General features: G+C 59.9%; 1 protein-coding gene across 2 annotated transcripts; it reads left to right on the plus strand.

The window, feature by feature from the left end:
• The first annotated feature begins 623 nt into the window (after positions 1–623).
• On the plus strand, positions 624–4165 carry MRPS2 (mitochondrial ribosomal protein S2). 2 transcript variants are annotated; one of them, XM_082622444.1, is made up of 4 exons: positions 624–695; positions 819–944; positions 1410–1539; positions 3043–4165. In XM_082622444.1, the coding sequence occupies exons 1-4, from the start codon at positions 656–658 to the stop codon at positions 3650–3652; spliced, it is 906 nt and encodes a 301-aa protein (XP_082478570.1). In that variant the 5' UTR covers positions 624–655; the 3' UTR covers positions 3653–4165. The 2 variants fall into 2 exon arrangements, with proteins under 2 accessions (XP_082478570.1, XP_082478569.1); XM_082622443.1 differs by lacking the exons at positions 624–695; positions 819–944 and having other exon boundaries at positions 1022–1539.
• Positions 4166–10752: the final 6587 nt, after the last annotated feature.

The following is a 10752-nucleotide window of genomic DNA, read 5'->3' on the forward strand; positions in this document are numbered from 1 at the left end:
GTGGCGCAGTGGTTGAGAGTCCGCCTGCCGATGCAGGGGACACGGGTTCGTGCCCCGGTCCGGGAGGATCCCACATCCCGCAGGGCGGCTGCGCTCGTGAGCCATGGCCGCAAAAAACATAAAATTAAGACTCCAGATTTGCCTAACTTTATGGAATCTTTCTAAGCCAAATGTTTAAAACTTAAAACACTTTTGTACAGCGGGAGGTTGTGCTGGACTGGCCGCAGGTGAAGACGGTCCCCATCTCCTGGCGAGTTCCCGCGGGACGGCTGGGAACCTCCTCGGCCGCCGGGCACTGTGCAGGGAGGGGGCGAGGGGAGGAGTATGCAGACCCCGCACTCGACAGGACCCCGGCCCCGGCCCGCCCCCACGCTCCTTGCGGGTCTACGGCGCCCGGGCCGACTTGGGGCGCAAGGCCCCGCCCTCCCCAAGGACTGCGTGCTCCGACCCGGGGGGCAGGCGGGGGCCAAGTGGCGGGGACGCGTCCAGAGCTGGGGTGCCCGAGAGAGGCGGCGGGCGCTCAGTGGCACCCCCGGGCCTGCAGGTGGCGCTGCGGCGAAGGCGCGGGCCGCGGCCGGAAGGAGGAGCCGCTCGTGGGGCCGCGCCTGCCCGTCTTCCGCGTCCGTCCGTCCGTCCGCCTCTCGGAGTCCATGCCATGGTACCCGGCTCGGTCCTACCCCGGCTGCTCGGCGCGGGTGAGGCGCCCGGGACTCGGGGGTGGGGGGCGCGGCGGGGACCCTCTTCCGGGCCGGGAGGCGGGAGGGAGGGAGGAGGGAGGCGGGCGGGGGGCGCGCGCCACGAGTTTGCTGTCGCCGCAGGTGTCCGGCGCCGGCCGCTCCAGCTGCACCTCGTCCAGACGGCGACCCCGGGCCCGGCGGGTCCGAGCGGCAGGACGCTGGGGAGCGCCGCGGCCTCCGCGGCCCGGGAGCCCGAGCGCAGCAGCGGTAACGCCGACCCTGCGGTCCTGGGGGTTTGAAATTGCCCCGCTGCTGGGAGTTCCGGGCGCCCTAGGTCTCCATGGGGCCCCTGGAGGATGCGGGACTGGGGAGGGCGAAGGGCGGCCTTCCGCCCCTGGCAGCCCACGTGCTGGGCCGCACGAGCTTGCAGCCCTCCGAGCAGCCCCACTGCCGAGAAGGGCCGAGGCCTGCCCCACCCCCACGAACCGCGGCCGGGGAGCTCCCGCGGGCGGCTGGCGGGACTACGGGGATCTCAGACACCACCCGGCTCCCCTCCTCTCCGAGTGAAGACTCGGCCACGTTTACCCAGGAGCGAAGCCGGGGTCAGATCCCGGCCTCCGCCCCGAGCCTCCAGAAAAGGACCCTGGGGACCCTCAGCATCTGCCCTCGCGCAGCCCCCAGGCTTGGGAGCCAGGGTCCAGACCCTGCATCCTCTCCCCCTCCCCGCCCCAGATCTCAACGAGAGGATCCTGAGCGAGCCCCTCAAGCACTTCGACTTCTTCAATGTCAAGGAATTGTTTTCTGTTAGAAGTCTCTTCGATGCCCGGGTGCACCTGGGACACAAAGCTGGCTGTCGGCACAGGTAGGTGACGCCCCTGGCGAGTGTAGGGGTGCCCGGGGGGCTCGGGACCCTTGCCTTGGCGTCCAGGGCTCCTCTTTCAGTTTGTTTTAAGAGCGTCTAGCTCCCTTTTCTTCCAGATGGGATGATTGAGCCCCAAGGAGGGGCAGATGTTTATTCTCAGGCCCCGTTTGCTCTCCCCGACCCCCAGAACCCGTGGACCTTGCTATGGGGCTCCTGGTCCTCGGTGGGGTCAGGCCCGCTGCTGCTGGTTTCCAGACAGGCCAGCCTGGAGGGCGGTGCTGGCAAGGCCGTCGGCATCTCGAGGGGGGGGGTCTCCAAGGGCACGCAGAGGAGTGGTGACTGGCCCAGTCTGTTCACGTGGCGATTTTGACGGCTGGGTTGGGCGTGGATTGGAGGAGCAGTTAGGCCAGGGAGGGAGGCGGTTGTAGATGTTCAGGGGAAAGGTGATGGGCCCAGCTGCGCCGGCAGAGCCGGAGCAGTGGTTGGATGTGGGGTGATGGGGGCAGAGCCGGAGGTCCGGTTGAGCAGAGCCCAGAGCAGGTGTCGACATCCTTCACATCAGGAACTTGGGTCCTGTGAGGGTGACCCTTCGGCCACCCCAGTGGGGATGTCACGCAGGTACTAGGGAGAAGCAGCCTGGGCCGGGGGCCACCACATCAGGACCTTCTGAGAACATGCGGAGTGGGGGATGGAGGAGAGAGGAAGTCCCGGGCGGGAGCCCTGAGCAACCAGCGCCTCAGAGTCTGGGAAGAGGGGGAGGGGCCGGGGCATGGGAGGAGGGCGCGCCACTGTAGGTGCTGCGGAGAAGTCACCTGAGGTGAGGGCACGTGGGGCCTTGGGAAGGCTCTTTGGAGAGGAAGAGACAGAGTCCCGGCGGGAGTGAGCAGAAGCCTGAACGGGGCGGGGGCTGCAAAAGGGCAGGCTTCGCAGCCCCGGCTCTCAGCGGGGCCAGCGGGTCTGTGCCCTCAGGGTTCCCCTCCGAGGGCTGCCTCCTGCTCCGGCCGGTCATGCTTGCAGCCCGGGGCACCCCCTGCCTTTCTGGTTCCCCAGCCCCGCCCCCGGGGGCGGGGGGCCTCAGTTGTAAAGCCGCAAAGGCGATGATAATGACAAGGGTGGGAGCCAGACGAGCAGCACCGGGTGGGACGCTGTCCAGACGTCACGTTTAAGTGTCCAGACGTCCGTGTGGGTCCACTCTGTTAGGCGCCCCGCGCGGCCAGGTGGAGGTTCAGTGGGGTAAGCCGCTTGCCCGAGACGCGGAGTGGCCTGCAGCCCAGCCTGCCCTGCTCGCCCACCCTCAACCCCCCCCCCGCCACTGCCCGCGGCTGTCACTCCTGGGACAGCGTCCCCGCTGCTGTTATCCTGGTGAGGGCTGCAGACTGTACCAGCCCTGGGCTTGCCGTGCCCCCCATGCAGGGGCCCGGGGCTGGGGGAGCACATGAGAAAGGGCGGGTGGAGGTGGCCACGTGGGGCTGGTTCACACTGGCCTTGGTGGGTGTCCGGCAGGTTCATGGAGCCGTATATCTTCGGTAGCCGCTTGGACCAGGACATCATTGACCTGGAACAGACAGCGACGCACCTGCAGCTGGCCTTGAATTTCACGGCCCATGTGGCCTATCGCAGGGGCATCATCCTGTTTGTGAGCCGCAGGCGGCAGTTCTCACACCTGATCGAGAACGTGGCCCGGGACTGCGGGGAATACGCCCACACCCGCTACTTCAAGGGCGGCCTGCTGACCAACGCGCCCCTCCTCCTGGGCCCCAGGGTCCGCCTGCCAGACCTCATCATCTTTCTGCACACGCTCAACAACGTCTTTGAGCCCCACATAGCCGTGAGGGACGCGGCCAAGATGAACATCCCCACTGTGGGCATCGTGGACACCAACTGCAACCCATCCCTCATCACGTACCCCATCCCGGGCAACGACGACTCGCCCCCGGCTGTCCAGCTCTTCTGCAGGCTCTTTCAGACCACCATCAACCGGGCCAAAGAGAAGCGCAATCAGGTCGAGGCCCTGTACCGACTGCAGGGCCAGGAGGGCGCTAAGGGCCACGGTCCAGCTGACCCTCCTTCCCCGGGAGTGCAGGCCGAGCTGGACTTGGGTCATTCCCCTTGACCTGCCTGCCCTTCTCCCAAGTGAAACAGCAGCCAAGTCTGTTCCGAAGCTGGGAACCAACCCCCCATACCCACACCCACCCCTGACATGGTCCTTAGCACCTTCCCAGTTATTCCAGGCTTTGGGTCCCTACTGCTAGGAACGCTTCTCAGCAGCTGCCCGCCCGGGGCTCCACTTCAGACCCAAGGGCCCAGCAGGCTCCCTGGGCAAGTGGCCTGCCTGAAAAGGACCCGTCAGAAAACATCCCGTCCCTGGAGTCTGAAGTCCTTGCTTCTACCTCGAGATGCGTCCCTTGTATGTTAGGAAGGTTCTCACCAGGTTGACTTTTCTCAACCAGAATACCCGTAGGTTGGGCTACTTCCCTGCTGCCTGGTTTCAGGGGCTATTTTATAACGTGAGGTTGCAGGGGGAGCCACTAAGAAGATTCCATCCGGGTTGGGACAGGCTGGGCAAAGCAGGCAGCGTGATTTCAACAGGAATAAAACGTAGATTTGGGCAGAATGGGGACCTGGACCATTGGTTCTGCAGTGTGGTCTGTGTGGTTTGTTTTCATCGGCACCCACGGGGCCCCTGGAGCACACGAGACACGTTCCTGCCCCCTGGGTCCTTGAGCTTCAGGGAGACAGGCAGGCATGTGCACGTGGGTTTGGATGGGACAGCACCGGCTGCCCCTCGACACCGTCTTCGGTGTTGAGGCTCGAGGCCCTCGTGTCCTGCCCGTGCCCTGGACAGGCATCCTTCCCAGGTGGTCAGGTAAGATGGGACCCTGTTCACAGGAACTTTTGGACGCCCCCTCATTTGTGGGCCCTTCCTTGGCAATGCTTGTGTTCCCGGGATGAGGTGTGGGTCCCTGCTTTCCAGGACCCCACCCCGTGGCTCCCGGTGTACCTGACGACCCCAGGACCCTGTCTGCTGCCGAGGGTCCAGGCAGCAGGGTCTGGTGGGGTCAGGACAGGATGGCCTCATGTGGATGGATGCATCATGCCAGTCCACGTCTTACAGTAGCACACGGGGGCAGGAGGACTGGTCCCACAGGCCCACTCAGCATCTTTTAGTGGGGGCATGCAAGGTGGAGGTCCCTGGTGTTTTCTGGAAGGGTTCACAGTTTGGAAGGTGCAAGGAGCTGAATGCCAGTTTGAAACCAACTGACAGGCATTGGTTTAATTTGCGAACAGGAAGTATGGGCATGCAAATTCACAGGCAGGTAAATTGAGGGGTCCCCCCAAGACTTTCCCACCACAAGATACCTCCCTCGGTGGGTGCAGGTGAGATTTCCCGAACTCCTTTGGAGAGAGCTGGCCGGGCCTGTCGCTCAGCGCTCCAGGGAGGCCGGAGTGGGCAGCCAAGACCCTCGAGGTCAGCGCAGTGTGAGAAGTCTCAACCGCTGTGGACGGGAGCTCTGGAACGTGAACTGGGCCTCCCCGAGGTGGAGGGTCCACACCGCCCTTCAAAAGCAGGCCATCTGGGGAGGGCAACGCTGGCAGGGTGACGAGGGACACGCAAGGAGGCCCTGTTATCTCACCCTTGACTCGGGCTGGGTGGAGGAGAGCAGCCCTGGAGGGCGGGCTCCCCGGAGCGCCCTGCCCCACCCCATTCCCTGTGGTGGCCTGCCTGGCCCTGGCCATCCTCTGTCCCCTGAGGATCCCCCTGGAACCTGCACCAGACACAGGCCGGTGAAGACCAGCAGAGACGATGAGAGTGTGTGTCGGTCGCTGTGCTGCCGGTCCTGGGGACGCTGGGAGCAGGGCGGACAGGGGTGGCCACACTGAGCAGGTGACTCGGCGGATGATGGGACACAGATGAGCTGGGTGGTTTCAGGTACACGAGGACCTGGAGGGAGGCACGGGCTGACGGGGCCCAGAGACCGGATGGGGGCAGCTCCAGCAAGAGCAGCCGGGGGGACACTTCCAGAGGGGCTCAGGTAAAAGGACAGGAGAGGCAGAAAACAGGCTTCCACCCTAGTCGGGGGTCAGCCAGCCCCGGCAGACATCAAAGCAGGCACAGCAGATGTGACAGCCTCACGGCCTGTCTAGATACAGATGCATCCTCCCTGCAGGAGGGGACCTCCAAGTTTGCCAACCTGGAGATAAACACCAAGAGCGGCCAGAAGCCCCGAAGGCCTGGAGAGCAAGGGCCTGAGCCCTCCCCTCCTGCTGCCGCAGTGACAACTTGCCCATTACACCTGACCTTTCCTGGGGTCTGGCAGGGTCGTGCCCTGAGTGGTTGGTGTCCCAGGGGCCTGGAAGAGCCGGGTTCAGGGGGGGATTTGGGGCCAGGGTGGGTGAGGGCAGGTGCACCACGCCACCAACTCGGGCCAGAACAGGCTCGCGGTGAGTGTAGGCGTGCAGGGTGTCGGAAGCCATCGTGGAGCCATGGCACCATGACAAAGTCATGAGCGATGGAAGGCGAAACTGCAAGGCAGCGCCATGCCAGGAAGGTGGACTACAGCTCTGTTGTTATGTTTTATGATAATAAATTTACATATAGGGGCAATTTTGGGGGGATGTTGCTCCACGTGAAAGAAAAATTCCTCTAGGACTCCCCCTCCTGAAACTACCGCAGAATGGAAAGTACCCACTAAAGCCCCGGGGAGATGGGTAAAGAATTAAGAGCCTGGAACTAAGGGGATGTTTTTATGAAAAACACCCTCTAGTATGGAGTTATGGCCATGGGCCGGAGTTCCTGATGACATAGGAAATTTATGGTTCTATTATAAAGGAAGATTAATTATAGAAAAGCAAATGACTAGAGCAGAATTGGTTGCTAGGATAGGGAGAAAACACTGTCTCAGTTAAAGGAAACAACGAGAAAGAGCATGTAGGTACATCGTAAATATTTTCGTGGAACCATTGTAAAAGGTTGCCCATGCAAGAAGAGAAATAGGGACAAGTAGCTCCAACTTTTACAATTGAAATAATCATATAACTGCTTGGCTTGGTTACTAAGAAATAACCTGTGATTAATGGGAACTTGGGGAAATATTTTAATAGGACATCTAGAAACTAGGGGATTTTTTTAAAAAAAATCTTTAGAATATTTTGAGATTTGATTGTGCTAAGGTTGTTTGGCCACGTACCTGGTAATGTAATCAACTACAATATATAAACCTGTGATTGTGAAGAATAAAGACATGAGAAAGAGAAACATGCAATGCTGATACTTTAAGAAGTGTAATAGAATTATTTCCTTCACCAACGCTATCCATCCCTCGGGTATCCCTGGACTCGCTGGAGCTGGACTCCGGCAGCAGGGGTCTCTAGAATCGGGCCTGCAGGTGGCTGGGGCCAGACACCACCTGGGGCCACTGCCCAGCGTCCGGCCCAGGACTTTGCCTCCAGTGGCCAGTCCCAACCCAAGGAACTGGGCTCCTCCCTTCACCCACCAGTGCTCTCCAGGCCTGGCCCTGGCCACGTGCAGAGCCAATTCTTTCTATACTGTTGCATCTCAACATACGAGCCTAAGTATTCTCACACTGTTTTTTGACCTGTCCCTCTTTTGTCCGAAAATTAGCCCGTGTATGAAAATGAGTCGGCCCTGAACCTGTATGAGACCTGCAAGGTGCGGACCGTGAAGGCAGGCACGCTGGAGAAGCTGGTGGAGCACCTGGTACCCGCCTTCCAGGGCAGTGACCTCTCCTATGTCACCATCTTCCTGTGCACCTACCGAGCCTTCACCACCACCCAGCGGGTCCTGGGCCTGCTGTTCCAAAGGTGAGCGCCCCGCCCCTCCCCGGCACAGTGGCTCCCCGCCCACCCACTGGCTGTGTGTCTTGGGAATGTCGCTTTACCTCTCTGAGCCTCAGTTTGCTCACGTGAAGGCCGGACTGCCAGGACTGTCGGATAAGCATGCACAGTGCGGCCCCGCACCTGGCCCTGTGGAAAGGGCTGCTGAGGGCTGAGGCGGCTTTAATTAAGGTTTTCCTCTCCCCGTGGAGAAGCTCTCTGCTTCCAGCCCCTGGGCAGAATAGTTTTCCCATTTGTAAAGAAGTTTCCAGATTCTGTCTCAGGGGTCCTTCCTGGGAGTAGCCAGAGCAGGGCTGGCTGGGGGCTGGCTGAGGGCCCAAGCCCACTCAGGCATCTGTAAGGTGCTGGTTGGGCTCATTCATTCAGCAATACATACGAAGCACCTACTGTGTGCAGGCACTTTTCTAGGCATTTGGCTTAATTCAGTGAACGGTGCAGACAAAAATCCCTGCCCTGCCGGGCTTCCACCCTAGTCGGGGGGTCAGCCAGTAACACTAGACGTCACAGCAGGTACGGTAGATGTGACGCCCTCACGGCCTCCTCTAGATACGGGTGCATCCTCCCTTATTCCAGCGAGGACGGCGGACCTCAGGACCAACTGAAGAAGTGAGTAGACTTCGGGTCTGATGGGAGGGGCTGGGCAGAACCCCAGTTGCCACACATCTTGTGATTCCTGCTGGAGGGCTGAGGTCTGGGGGCTCCTCCTGCAGGAGGAAAGGAGTCAGAGAGCTGTGGCTGGGGTCCCATGTCCCCAGGGAGCAGAGGGGAGGCTGGGGGCTCAGAGCCAGCTCCCCTGCCTCAAGCAGCTGGTGGCCTACGTGCAGCTCAACTTGCCCGGCTCCGACCTGGAGCGCCGGGCCCACCTTCTCCTGGCCCAGCTGGAGCACACAGAGCTCACCAAGGCAGAGCTGGAGGGTGAGGAGAGGGGTTGGTGCTGGACACGCAGGAGCCCCCGAGGCTGCCTCAGACCACCCACGTCTGTCGTGGGTCGACTGCTGTCGGGGAAGACGTCCTGTCTCAGATTCCTGGACTGGAACTTCTGTAAAAGGCAGCGGGTTGTTTCCTTTCCTTGGAAAGGCACGTTTGGAAGGCAGGCACGTTGATCTCCTCCTGCATCTTCACTGCTGTCTCAGGATCTAGAACTGGCTCCAGCACCAGCCCCTGTACAATCTGAAGACCTAGATCCAGCTGCAGAACTAAAGCCAGATCCAGAGCTGGAGGCGTTTCCATCAGTGGCTGGAGGGACACCTCGAGCGGCGGCACCAGAGCCGGAGCCAACATCACAGTCAGTTGCATCGGCACCTCTGCATCCAGGGCCCGTGGCTGCACCTGCTCCGGAGGAGACCCAGAGCCGGCTCAGGACCCACTACCCCTGCGGGGGGAATGCGCTCTGGCACCACGCGCAGTGTCGGCTCCGGACCCACCTTTATCCGCTCCCCCCCACCCCCAAACTTTCCTTCCCCTCTCCTGTTACTATTTCTGATTTGGTGTTTAATTTTATGTTTTCATTTCACATTATTTATGGTGTCTTTTACATCTTCATATAACCAAGTTTAATTTTTTTTAATTTTAAATTGTGCATTTCAGGAGCATCGAGTATATTCACAGTTCTGTGCAACCTTCCCCAGGGTCTCGGGCAGACTGTTTCACTCCCCAGAAGGAAACCCTGAGCCAAAGCGTTCACTCCCCATTCCTCTCTCCCCCAGCCCCTGACAACCTGTAATCTGCTTTCTGTCTCTGTGTCTTTACCTGTTCTAGATGTTTCCTATAAATGGAATTATACAAGGTGGCTTTCTGTGTAGGCCACATATTTTAAGAGGGGAGTAGTTAATTTTCGTTTTCTTTTTTTTACTTGAAATAGCATTTTTGTTATATGAAAGGGAAATGCCAGATGGATTAAAGATGAGATGTACAAATTGAAGCCTTTTTTGTAAATATGTGTGCAGTCTCAGGGTAGAGACCCCTGTTCTGAGTATGGCCCCAGAGCCAGAAGACAGAAGGGAAACGCCTGGCCAAAAAGAAACAAGAAACATGTAGAAAGCTGGGGAGACAAACCACAAACTGGAACAGCATTCCTCACATCCCAGGGCCAGAGAAAGGTTTGACACCCCTGTGGTCCCCCACATCTTGAAAGTCAATGTTTTAAAAAGGGACAAAGAACAAACACGTGCAGTTCCAACAAGAGGCCACACACGTGGTTGGTACGGGTCAGAGATGCTTGACCTCCCGATGAGGACACGCAGATGTAAACACCGTGGAGACAGCGTTGTCAAAACCACACTGACAGGTTTCTAGTCTGGTGGCGACCAGCCCTGGGGACAACGTGAGGAAGCAGAGGCCCAGCAGATCCTCTAGAGGGAAGCGTGGAGGACACTCCTCTCTGGGAGAACCGTGCGCAGGACCCCAAAGCTCCACAGGTGCAACCCTGTACCTGCAGAGCTAATCCCAGGAGTTTACCCACAGGAATTCTCGCATGGTGTGTGTGCCCATGTGCACATGCGTGCGTGTGCAGCTGTGGGTGTCAGGGGGGGAGGATTCTGGGGACGTGTGCCCTTCTGGAAGCTGGTTCCCCCGGGTGGATGCTGATCAGTCCATCGTCTTCCTCTTCTGCATTTTCTGGGGCCCCGAATCAGAATTTACGAAGAGCCCCTGCTACGGGACATGGGCCATTTGCCATCTTTCACTCTCAGAATCATGCTGAAGGGAACATCTGCGTCCATAAATCTCTATTTAGGGCAGAATCCATGAGGTGGATTTTCTGGGTCAAAACATATACAGTTTTTAAGGTACTGGCCACAGTTTCCAACAGAGCAGTCTCTGCCCACTTTGAGCCTCGCTTGGGAAAGCGGGGCCTCAGAGGCCCCGAAGGCCGAGACCTCAGGGAGGGAGGAGGCGGAGGACCTGGGAGTGACCTGCCCAGAAGGGACTGTCCCGCCCCTCAGCCCCGCCCCCAGCCCCGCCCAGTTCTAGAGCTGGTGCCGAAGCTGGTACAGAGCTGGCTCTAGTTCAAAGGTGGCTCTGCCCCTAGAACTGGCACTGGAGCTTCTGAAAGAGCTGGTGCTGGACTTGGCTCTAGCTCTGGGGAAGGTGCTGGAGCCAGATGTACCTCCAGAGACGGTCTAGACCTGGTTCTGCAGTTGGACAGCGCGCTCGAGCTGTCTCTCACACCGGCACCGGAGCCGGTGCTACAGCTATTGCGGTCGTTGGCTCCGGCTCTGGCTCTGGAGCGGCCGCTGAAGCTGACTCCTGGGTGGGTACTGGTTTGGCTGGAGCTGTGGATCAGGCCCTGGAGCCGCCGGTACCTCCGGGGCTAACGTTACAGCAGGTGCCGGAAGCAGCTGTGGATTTTGCTGTGGC

This window comes from Mesoplodon mirus, assembly GCF_964341445.2.
Source record: "Mesoplodon mirus genome assembly, chromosome: 1".
Taxonomy (NCBI): domain Eukaryota; kingdom Metazoa; phylum Chordata; class Mammalia; order Artiodactyla; family Ziphiidae; genus Mesoplodon; species Mesoplodon mirus.

Excerpts from the sequence above, each read along its gene's own strand:
- MRPS2 (XM_082622443.1), top strand. The coding sequence starts at position 1,034 with ATGCGGGACTGGGGAGGGCGAAGGGCGGCCTTCCGCCCCTGGCAGCCC. Across the intron at positions 1,540-3,042 it reads AAAGCTGGCTGTCGGCACAG|GTTCATGGAGCCGTATATCT; the intron begins GTAGGTGACGCC and ends GGTGTCCGGCAG.